The following is a 12,563-nucleotide window of genomic DNA, read 5'->3' as shown; positions in this document are numbered from 1 at the left end:
ATATTAATTGAAAATTGACAATGCAAAGTCATCAACAAAATTTCATTTTCCTAGCAACGTTGATGTATCATCTTCGTTAATCATTTTCTTCTGTCAGGTTTTACCAATTTTTAAATTCCAGTTACAGGTAGGTAGCCGTGTTGGTCTGCCATAGTCAAAAAAAAAAAATCCTTCCAGTAGCACCTTAGAGACCAACTAAGTTTGTTCTTGGTATGAGCTTTCATGTGCAAGCACACTTCTTCAGATACACTGAAACAGATTTTTTAATGACACTATATTCGGGTTTAACCCATAAGTTTAAACTATTTAGAAGTATGGGCAGTGTTCAACAGTTTATCTGGAAAGTTATATATCCTTTCATTTTCTTTTGGAATTTTTAAACCTCTAGGTAATATTGGTGCGTTTGCACTCTCTTAAGTTCCGGATTCATTTAAGCTGGCAGGTTGGAAAATGTGGCAGCTCTTTAAGGGTTAACCAAAGAACACCTTTATTTCAGCTTTCCCACTTTCATTTAGCAAGCTTTCACCCTGTTATTTTTTAAGATTAGACCCTCTTTTAAAGGCAAAAGGTTATGGCCTACAATAGCACTATTTGTCTTTCCTTCTTGCCTCAAAGCTCCACCACCCTCCTGGGCTGGGGATGCCCTGTTATTTACAATGTATTATTATTGCAGGGTTGTCATCTTCTGCCAAGTGTTCCATTCAAAACTTGCTGAACTTAATTGCAGTGTGAAATGGGCAAGAAAGGGTTCTGTTAGTTAGTAACATACCTATCGGCCAAAGAAGATCACCGTTTCTGCTACACCTTTCAAGAGCCTTTCAAGAGCATATATTGTTCGGTGCCACAAAAGAAAGCAATATCAGGAAACAGTCGTTTTGGTCAAAGAGCAAGCATTGAGTTCAACATCTGATGATACTGTTAATCTGATGATTAACAATATTCCTGTTTCAGTTGAATACTGTAAAACACAGCTTCCCAAACTTTTCATGTTGGTGGTACACTTTTTAGACGTGCATCATTTCGCAATTCAGTTTTACTCAAAAGTGCTTTGCATTCAGTGTGACATCACAGCGAGCTCTAAACAGACACTGAAAGCAGAGTCAACCACTCTCCATACTAGCTTGCAGCAAAACAGTAGAATGTTAAAGAATGTTAAAGTGGCAAGGGTGAGAATTATTTGTCATTTTTTGGTTCCATGAAGCTCGGGTTAGCACAGGTAGGCTTATCTCATTTTATCACTGAAACAACCCTATTGGTGCTCTTGTACTTTTTTTAGTGTAACATCCCTGTAATAAGTGAACTAACCATTATTTCTGAAACCCAGAAATGCATTCATTGTGTAATTACAGGCAAACTGTGTAAATTGGATTCTTGTTACTGATCAGACTTTTCAAAAATCTTTTTATGATGTTAAATCTCACCCACCCCTTTAATTAACTCTGAACACACTATGCCATTTATACATTTAAAAGGCCAAGGACCAGTAAAAAGTAATCATGGTCACAATTTTCTGCAGCCCAAAGTTCAACATATTTGCACTCATAGTGTTATAGCACAAATAAAAGTTTTAAGTTCGGTTTATTTTTAACAAATCATGGGATGCCATCCTAAGCAACAAAACCTCCAGAAAACAAGCCTCAGTCAATTCTGTGGGAATTCATTCTGAGAAAATAGATCACAGCCTTATTATCGCCTTAAATATTTAGGGCTATGCTTCCTTAATTTGGAGGGATTTTTAAAATTTGGGAAGTTTTGATGGGAAAATGACACCAGCTTTTGGAAAACTAAAAAAGCCTGCATTCCTTAATGTGAATTCTGCTAAAAATCAATTCAAATAACACATTTCCAAAAGTTCACGCTATTCTCAGCTTTTGGAAAATACAAAGTATTTGTCCAGTTTCCTGTTCACTGAGACTGAAATCTCAGCCCAGGTAAATGACACATAACACTCGTCCAAACCATGACTTAGAGCAAATAAACAAATGTGTGGGCTCACAGCCACTGAACCCCTCCCATCCCGGCTGCCACTACACTTATCAGAGTTAAGCCATCCTATGGCTCTGTGTTAGGTCCAACCCCATGCTCATGGCTTGTTTCCCCCAGAGAAGCTGTAGCGTGTAAACTAAGAACAAACTTTGCAGTTCACGGTTTGTCTGGAGCAAAACAAACTATGGGCTTGGGTCAAATGCTTCAGAAACTGGCAGAGTAGGGCAGATACCCTTCCATGCCACCTATCCCAGGTTGCGGTGCTCTGAGGCAGATCCAGTTCCCCTTCTGAGAGCAAGGCAGAGAGATGGGGGAGCAGCATGACGAACAGCAAAACAGTAAAAGTAAGAAAAGGATAGATCAGAGAAGGGTGCAGGGCCACCTCTTCTGTTGAATCAGCTTTCAACTCTTCCATGTTTGGCAATTAGGCATAGTAGTTTTGCCAAGGGGGAAATAGATGCTGGTACCTGTGTTTTAGGGGACACGGGTGGCGCTGTGGGTTAAACCACAGAGCCTAGGGCTTGCTGATCAGAAGGTCGGCGGTTCGAATCCTCGCAATGGGGTGAGCTCCTGTTGCTCAGTCCCTGCTCCTGCCCACCTAGCAGTTCGAAAGCACGTCAAAGTGCAAGTAGATAAATAGGTACCGCTCCAGCCGGAAGGTAAACGGCATTTCCGTGCGCTGCTCTGGTTCGCCAGAAGCGGCTTAGTCATGCTGGCCACATGACCCGGAAGCTCTATGCCGGCTCCCTCGGCCAGTAAAGCGAGATGAGCACCACAACCCCAGAGTTGGACACGAATGGACCTAATGGTCAGGGGTCCCTTTACCTTTACCTGTGTTTTATCTCCCCATAATTTTCCTTTGAAAGCATCCCTGAATTACCTGATTTGGGGGGGGGGATATGTGCACAGTATTATGACATGAGAAACTTACTTTGTTCCCTCCAGTTACAAACTGCTTGCAGTGTGATCTCAGAAACTGAGGGTGAACAGCGACAATCTGAACATAGAGAAGGAAAACTATGTGTTATTATTGATATCATTCTTGTGTGGTTTTAGGAGCTGCAGAATTATTTAGGTATAATTATTATTATTATTAGTCATTAAATTTCTATACTGCCCTTCATCCAAAGATCACAGGGCAGTTTACAATCTAAACAAACAAAGATGCATATAATAACAAACAAAGAAAAACAATACCCCCCAACACACATTTTAACATAGATTGTTTAATAAATCGAAGGCCTGGTTATAGAAAAGTATTTTTGGCCGGCACCAAAAGATATGTAATGAAGGCACCAGGCGAGCCTCCCTGGGGAGAACATCCCACAAGTGAGTAGCCAGCACAGAAAAGACCCCACAATTATTCCAGTACAGAGTCCATGATCCTACTTACTATAACCCCACATACTATCTTAAATGAAATTCTACACCCATCAGCTAGTTTGCTTTTGCAGAATTATCACATATTGTTGGCTTGTGATTTGCTTCTCATTGTTGCTTTCTTTGGCTTGTCAAGGCACAGATTATTCCATTGGATCTGACTTTGACCCACATCCCTTGGAAAGGAAACATTTGTGTGCATTTGTGCTCTGCCCTTCTACCTTTCTGTGGGGCAGGTTGATCTGGGGGACGGTGGGGATAAGTGAGCAGAGGAGGGTGGCGCCCACAGCCTCCCTCTAAATTCCAAATGTGCCCATGGACCTAAAAAGCAAGCACAAAGAGGACAAATCCCTCTGCTTTGCAGAGGAATCATGAAGGAACACCATCATTGTTCATATCGAAATTTCTGAATGAAATCTATGATGTATTCTTTTTCTTTTTTGGGAGAAAAGAAACGGCCATGACGATTTGCTGAATGTAACAATATCACATTTGTTAAGACTTAACTAAGCTCTTACTTTAATTGGGCAATCAAATGTTTCGTGGAATTCTTCCCCTGTGTACAATCCAAAAACCTGCACCTGAAATTAAAGGACATGCTTTTAAAATCATATTAAATTGTCTATTATTTATCCCACTTCAGAAGTCAAAAGGTGAGTATAAATGGCAACAGCAAATACATCATAGTTTGGGTTTTTTAAAAACAAACAAACCCAAAAACAAATACATTTGCAGCACACTGTAATAGTTTAAAATTATCCGAAGCTTTGCTTGATTCCATTAAAGTATTTAATGGAAACATGAAAGTGCTTCTACGCAATTAAGCTGGTAGAACCACCAGAAGGACAAAGGACTCTCCGCGCTTTATGCCAAACACTTTTATTGAATTGATAACCACCTGACTAAAACAGGAATTTTTTCCCATTATTACAATAAATAGAACATAAATGGAAACCTTCTATTACCTTCTATTATTTTCTACCATTATACATATTTTCATTATGTTTTAAAATGCATCTTCAAGGGTGCTAAATGCTAACAGATTTACCTTGTGGAATACTCCCAGTTACATTTCAGTCATATCATCATATCATACGTTTGTCCCTAATAACTGCCAAGCAAAGCTTTTAAATGTTGAGATAATACAGTGGTGAATATCTGAATGACAGGCCCCCCAAATGCATAGTAAGAAATGTGCTGTAAAAGAAACTACCCCTTTTCGCAACACCTCCTGTTTCCCAAGTTACTAATTCAGCAGGATAAAACATTGAATTAGGATTGCTGGGGCAGTTGCAAACCCATCTCAATCCAAGAGTGCTCAATCTTGGGCAAATCACTATCCCTTTGTTGTTGTTCAGTCGTTCAGTCATGTCCGACTCTTCGTGACCCCATGGACCGGAGCACGCCAGGCACGCCTATCTTTCACTGCCTCCTGCAGGTTGGCTAAACTCATGCTAGTTGCTTCGAGAACACTGTCCCTTAGCCTCATCTATTTCACAGGGTGGCTGAAAGAATTAAAGGAGCTAAACAAACATCCTACCATTCTGCCAAAGGGTTTAGAACAGTGTGGAAACTGGAAAATGTGAAAAGGCATTCACATGTTCCTGTATGCATAGCAGGAATAATACAGCGCAGAAAGACTCATGGGTCTTTGTGCAAAAATACCCACAATCATATCCAAGTTCTGAAACCTCAGTTGGTCCAAAATGCTGCAACTACACTATAGGCAGTTTTGTGGAGTGTATTATTCCACTGCTATTCCATCTGCACTGGCTTTCCGTTTATTTCCAAGCATGTTACCTTTAACACTGTCAGCAGCTTGGTGCCAAATTATCTCCTCCCACAAGTGCCTGCCTGTTCACTCAGATCTTCTGGACTTTCCCTGTTTAGGGAAACTTTTAATGCTTAATAGACGATTGTATTTTAATATTCTGTTGGAAGCCGCCCAGAGTGGCTGGGGAAACCCAGCCAGATGGGTGGGGTGTAAATAAATTATTATTATTATTATTATTATTATTATTATTATTATTATTATTATTATTATTATTATTTCCTGACACCATGAGAGACACAACGGGCAAGGTTCCAGGGGAGTCCAGGGTGTGAAACCTTCTGTTGAGTTCAGCCTGACTCTTTCAGCTATGGCCTTTGGATGCTACACCAAAACACTTTTAATTCTGCGGGCTTATGGTATGGCTGGCTCCTAAATCTGCTGTGTTCTTTCATACCTTTTGTTCTTAGCTCATTGTCTGGTTGTTCTTAAAAATACACGGCTTCTAGTCAACTTGAGCGTCTCAGTGTGGTTGGAAAGGTGAGCTATAACTATCAAAACTAAATGAATAAACCTGGAGTACTAAAATGTATGTCAGTCGGAACCCCTGCCTGCCCTCCCAAGCTTGTGTTGAGCCTTCAGTGTGCAAATGCACAGCCAGTCTCAACTGCAAAAAAAAAAATATTTTTGTAATCTAAATACATCAAATCACACCAAAACTTTACTTCTTGAATATGTAAGCACATCACTTTTGATTATTGTATACAATTATTGGCTTCTGTCTTCTCTTGCCAAGACAACTGCATTACTCTTAAGAGCCCCTCGCACTGGTTATAAAATTCTACCACCTCTTTTACCAGCAATAGTATCTCAATTATTGTGCCAATTATTGTAACATCAAGATTTCTTCGGAGGACAACACACAGGGAACCGTAAACTTATTTATGGCATTTATTCACTCACTAAAAGCACAGATTAAACGAGTTTACTACTTTTTGCTCCTGTGGGAAGAAAAATATATATACTTCAGTATTTATTTTAGTTTACTGTTCCTAAAAATCCTGCCTAAGAATGCGATTAGTAACAAATAGTGTTCTATCCAGTTAAGTGAGATGGATCTTGGGAAATGACATTAATACACTGTGCCTGCTAACAGCATTATTCCCAGAAAAAGCATCCTGAATAGGTTACGATTTGGAATTTTATTATCACAACCAATATTAGCAAAGACTGCCATGGTCTTAAAAGCAAACAAATGAACAAAGACATTCTAATAAGTGGGGAAATCGATCATCAAAATCACTAAAATGTCACAGCTCTTAACATTCCAGGAAAACAATGCTAATTGTTAGCTGTGCGGTACACAAAATGATGTATGTCCCCAGTCGAGGAAGAAGGTGCCACATTTTTAAGGAAACTGTACATGTATTATATGTATTGATTTCACATTTGTTTAAAGGAGCAACTGCAAGGCACTATAGTCCTCTGATAAACTATGACTGCTTATCAAAAGATTTCTGAGGAAACAATCATAAGGTGCTTTTTAAAAAAAACAACCAGAACCAAAACCACCAGCCCAAAGAAATCTTGCCCACAAAAATCCAATTTTGTGGATTTATAGCAGAGAAGCATTAAGCTACTGTCTTGCAGGAACATCAGACTACTCAGTGAAGTATAACTGGCACAGTAGTAATGATTACAGTGACAAGTCCCTGTGCCACGGCTGTTAATCAGTTTAATACCAGTAACATTATTGACATTTCTTGTAATTACTTTTCCTTAGGCACATTTGGGCCAAATATATTTGACTTTAATTATGAGGGTGTTTGTTTTTTTTGGTAAGTGAGTCAGGTACTAAAACACAAGATCCAGGTGCCGTTGTTCTAGGACTTCGCTGTACAGAGATCTCCTGACGACTTGAAAAGTGGCATATCACCATTTCATGCTAAATGTGGGAAAGTGAACATTTTGTCATACCTTGCCATCTTCAGAGCAAACGCCCATGTGCTCTCCACTTTCATCCAGGCTAATCTGATTTATCTTAACTGGACTCTGTTAAAAGTTTGGGGGGGGGGAGAGAGAGAAAACACTTTAGAATGCACAATGCAGAAGTTGCTTCCATCTCCCACCCAATACAAAAACCAGGTGTACAGTACTAACAATCCACCAAATTAAATGCCTCCCACTAGTCACATGTAGTGGTTCATCAGAAGCTCAGCCTGGTTTTGCTGCCTGCCTGGGACTGCTAACAAAAGGAAGAACAAGGTGTGTGTGTGTGTGTGTGTGTGTGTGCAGCTCCTGGGCAGACTACAAAAGATAACTAGTATTGCTGCTGTTTGGCAGTAGTGTTCAGACTTACTATCTTCCCAGAATGTTTTCCCTATTGGCGTAATTTAGACAATAAAATCATTGGGGGGGGGGGAAGAGAGAGAGAGAACCATCCATAAAACATTGGTAATCCAGCCATATTTCAAGCACATAAAACATATGAAAGACTCGGTAGCCACTATTAAGTAAAATTAAGTAGTTTTAAATTTGACTTTTAAAATTTGGTTAAATATCCTGAAACAATCTCAGTAGTTTGGGGTTGTTGTTGTTCAGTCGTTCAGTCGTGTCCGACTCTTCGTGACCCCATGGACCAGAGCACGCCAGGCACGCCTATCTTTCACTGCCTTCCGCAGTTTGGCCAAACTCATGCTAGTCGCTTCGAGAACACTGTCCAACCATCTTATCCCATGTCATCCCCTTCTCCTTGTGCCCTCCATCTTTCCCAACATCAGGGTCTTTTACAGGGAGTCTTCTCTTCTCATGAGGTGGCCAAAGTACTGGCGCCTCAACTTCAGGATCTGTCCTTCCAGTGAGCACTCAGGGCTGATTTCTTTAAGGATGGATAAGTTTGATCTTCTTGCAGTCCAGCACCATAATTCAAAACCACCAATTCTTCGGCGATCAGCCTTCTTTATGGTCCAGCTCTCACTTCCATACATCACTACTGGGAAAACCATAGCTTTAACTTTATGGACCTTTGTCGGCAAGGTGATGTCTCTGCTTTTTAAAATGCTTCACGGATCACTGCCTTGTCGTGGAGAAGGGGCTTGAATAACTCAGGGAAGCTATGAACTATGCCATGCAGGGCCACCCAAGATGGACAGGTCATAGTGGAGAGTTTAGACTAAATGTAATCCACCTGGAGGAGGAACCGGCAAGCCACTCCAGTATCCCTGCCAAGAAAACTCCATGGACAAAGACAACAGGCATATAAAAGTTTGGGGTACATCATTCCTATTCATATGTCCACTGCACATTACAAAGAATTCTGGGGCATATTATAATAGATTATCTACTCAAGTCAATTTAGATCCCACTGTTCCTCCTGATGGAGCCCTGGGTGGCAAACACATCAATAATAATTATAATTATAATTTCACCTAGAATGCCTTTGGCACTGCATGTTACAATATAACATTGGCAGTAGTTGGCAAGGTTGTCTGCCATTCCTTGTCTTCTCACAGAAGTATCCCTGATATGCTTCTAAGGATTCCATGGAATGCCAATTTTCAAACAGCCCAAGAAAGCAAGGATAAGGGTGTCCCAGAGGTCAGGTGGGCAAATAGGTCTACTCATCTTGTGACATAAATTGGGGTGGGAAGCCTTCTATAAGCCTTCTATGCCTAGTCACAAAGAAGCTGGTGACCAGAAGAGTAATTATTTGCAAGCCTGCCCGAAGTCTTTATGCTGCTAATATGTCACAGACTATAGCCTAAGTTCCTAGGGAGCTTGATAATATGGAATATTTTCTGCTGGTGGCAGCCATCACTACACTGAAGAGCTGTGAAGGGTTATGTCCATGGGTAGGCAAACTAAGGCCCGGGGGCCAGATCCGGCCCAATTGCCTTCTAAATCTGGCCCGTGGATGGTCCAGGAATCAGCGTGTTTTTACATGAGTAGAATGTGTGCTTTTATTTAAAATGCATCTCTGGGTTATTTGTGGGGCATAGGAATTCGTTCATTTTTTTCCTTTTTCAAAATATAGTCCGGCCCCCCACAAGGTCTGAGGGACAGTGGATCGGCCCCCTGCTGAAAAAGAGTTTGCTGACCCCTGGGTTATGTCTCTTCCATTACACCTTGCTGCCCTGCAGAGATGTCTACCTGTTCGTGGCAAGTGAACAGCAATTACCGTCATCATTGCATCGCAGTGAGTCAGGTCTAACAATTAATCAGGCGCTCACTTGAATTCAGAAAATGGTTGGGGAAATCTTGCCAGTTTGTGCCTCCATTACAACTGCTCACATGAGCAGATTTGTGGAGGGCTGAACATCACTCTAGCCAAAGCAGCTCCCACTCGCATGAGCAGGCAGGTCCCAAAGTGAGATTAGTCACAGTAGTGTTCAGAGGATTCAGATTTTGCACTGCAGCAATGTGAATATTACATTCAGGGGTGGCCAATTCCCAAGAGACTGTGATCTACTTACAGAATTAAAAACTGGCAGTGATCTACCCCCTTTTGGGGGGTTCAGGTCAAAGTTGTTGAGGTGCAGGGCAAAAAAATGAACTTTTTTTTAGGGGAGCCAAAGTTGTTGAGCTTCTTTGGGGGAGCCAGTGATCTACCAGTGATCTACCACAGACGTCCAGTGATCTACCAGTAGATTACGATCTACCTGTTGGACGTGCCTGCATTATACCAAGTATTAAGCATAAAAGCAATGAACAATAAGACTGGAAATTAGCTGAGTAAGTTCCCTCTCTAAAGAACTTTAGGAGTTAGGTGATTAACCTGAGGACAAAAATCAGGTTTTCATTAAGAAAGTCTTGAAAGTTGTGTCAGAGAGGAATAAACGTCCCTCACTTGAATTCCCATTAGCTGCAGTTTTATTTCTGAAGGAGACCTGTTTGGGATTCTGGACAATATAAGTTTGACTGTTCAAAAGAAATCAATATCGTCAGGCTGACACTATTAGAACAAAAATGTAACTTTAATAGGAGGGGGAAAGTTCAGGAGAAATGGTTTGTGCGTTTTGCAGGGGAGGAGGCCAGTAAGTATCTGATAAGAAAAGCTTTCTACAAAACCCCAAATTTGAAGAAAAGCTTCCACTTGCAAAATACAGCCTGTGTGATAATCAATTACCTAATGTAAAATGCTTGAAATAAATACACTTAGTATGGATTATGTCAGCTCTTCAATTAGGAATAAATTCATGGCCATTCAAAGAGCCTCTTTTAACTGTGTGGCAACTTCTTTTTTCCCCAGATGCTCATCACCATCATCCCACCTCATAGTGTCAGTCCCTCAACGGTGAACCTGAGAAATCAATCTGCTAATGTATAATTTGTAAAGCTCCTCTGACTAACAAATGGATAATTGATTCTTTCACAAATGCTGCATCCCCGTGGATGGGAGGCAGAATGAATAACAAACATTAAGGCTGGATTTGACTCCATTTCTGGGAGAGAGGCAATATTTGCGAGCTAGAATTCTGAACGTTTTAAAAAGTTGACTGTGTGACTTCATGCCTTTTAGCCATGGTTAACAAGCATGCAGCACACAGATTAGGGGTGTGAAAAGCAGACTACTGCTCAATTGCAATTATGGCAAACCACATTTCATTACAGGAGGGACCTGCTGACTAACCCACTAGAAAAAAATCTCAGCTAATCCCATCGCAGCCTAGGCACAACATTTTATCATATATGCAAATGTATCTGAAAACAGTAATTGATCCCAAAGATTTTCCTCAAAACAAAGTGATCAGTGAGATGATCGGAAAGTCAACAGCTTTGATCATTCATCTACCATGGGGGCACAGTGCATGACTTTGGATATATCGCCAGTCGGGGGGGGGGGGAGAAAATCAGCGTGTTTAATCACTATCACTATATATAAATGTTCCCATTGCGTGCGCGTCCGACAGCACCTTGCTCCGTAACCACTGGACCAAATCACATCAAATTTAGGACAAAGCGTAACATGACCATGGGGGAAGGATCTAGCATAATAAAAATTTTAAAAAACCACACACCTGTCATGCCTAAAATATAGAGTAAAGGCCAAAAAAATGGTGCACCTATTATACCTCACCAGCAAAAGGAATGAAGACTCCAATAGCATCCAATAGAAAGGCGGATTGCCTGCTGACGTCATCAGACCTGTCCAGAGCAACAATGCCTTTGCCCTCACCTAAAATGGCCGCCGCAGCTTCGCATGTGCCAAGAAAAAAAAAACACGGAGCAGGAGGCATGCCTGAGAGGTTGCACTGAGTAAGACCAGCTCTGAGGGGATTGTGTCGCTGGGGTGCGTTATTTTGGGACTGGGTAATTTTGGGACTGGGGTAGGGGAGAATGCTCTTTAAGGTTGTCAGTGCCCTCACCTAAAATGGCCGCTGCAGCTTCGCATGCCTGGTGTTTTTACATGAGTAGAATGTGTTCTTTTATGTAAAATGCATCTCTGGGTTATTTGTGGGGCATAGGAATTAGTTCATTTCCCCCCCCCAAAATATAGTCCGGCACACCACATGGTCTGAGGGAAAGTGGACCGGCCCACGGCTGAAAAAGGTTGCTGACCCCTGCTCTAAAGGGACAGGGAAGAATACTCTCGGGGTCAGGAGAATTTAAAAAAACCAAAAAAAAAAAACCCACAGCAACGCATGGCCGGGTCAGCTAGTTAGTAATAATAATAATAATACCCCATCCATCTAGCTGGTTTTCCCTAGCCACTCTGGGCGGCTCCCAACAAAATTAAAAGCACAATACAACATCAAACATTAAAAACATCCCTAAACTGGGCTGCCTTCAGGTGTCTTCTGAAAGTCAGACAGTTGCTTATTTCCTTGACATCTGATGGGAGGTGTTCCACAGGGAGGGCGCCACTACTGATAAACCACGGGGTATGGTGACTGTAAATAAACTAACAACTGCTCAGAAATTATGCCTTCTTTAAAGAAGTCTGAATAAAGTACATCACTAGATGTCACAATTTTTAAGGGGGGGGGGAATAAAGAGTCAGTATAGTATAGTCCTTAAGAGCACCAGGACCTGAGAGAGCAGGGTTTAAATCCCCACTCGGTCATGAAGTTGCTTTGCGACCTTGGGTCATTCAGAGTCTCTCAGTCTTACCTACCTCACAGGGTTGTTGTGGAGATTAAATGAGAAGGAGGAGAACCATGTTCACCACCTTGAGCTCCTTGGAGAAGAATGTGGGATAAATGCAATAACTAAGTAATAAGGGATGCTTATGTAAAAATTGGGAGTAAAAAGAGGCAAAGTGCCAATTTGCAACACTCTAGTTAAATTGGATTTGTTTGAAATTTGGCACATTTATAGACCTTATCAGGCAGATGAAGTTTTAAGGTTCAATCAACAGGTGTCATTTTTATATGCTATAGAAATTTGAGGCTTATAACAGCAAATTTTTAAAATCTTGTAAGTGCCC

The 12,563-nt window shown here is 41.1% G+C and overlaps 1 protein-coding gene across 1 annotated transcript in view; it reads right to left on the bottom strand.

Annotated features, from left to right (window-relative positions):
* Positions 1-12,563, bottom strand: part of VPS41 (VPS41 subunit of HOPS complex) — a 113,638-nt gene that overhangs the window by 57,980 nt on the left and 43,095 nt on the right. The window contains exons 5-7 of the mRNA XM_033165151.1: positions 7,115-7,189; positions 3,885-3,947; positions 2,918-2,983 (exon numbers count right to left, since the gene is read on the bottom strand). Of these exons, the coding sequence (XP_033021042.1) occupies positions 2,918-2,983; positions 3,885-3,947; positions 7,115-7,189 (204 nt within the window). The remainder of the gene's footprint in view (positions 1-2,917; positions 2,984-3,884; positions 3,948-7,114; positions 7,190-12,563) is intronic.

The sequence above is a fragment of the Lacerta agilis genome, chromosome 12 (genome assembly GCF_009819535.1).
Source record: "Lacerta agilis isolate rLacAgi1 chromosome 12, rLacAgi1.pri, whole genome shotgun sequence".
NCBI lineage: Eukaryota > Metazoa > Chordata > Lepidosauria > Squamata > Lacertidae > Lacerta > Lacerta agilis.
This window is presented reverse-complemented; position numbering and strand designations above follow the sequence as displayed.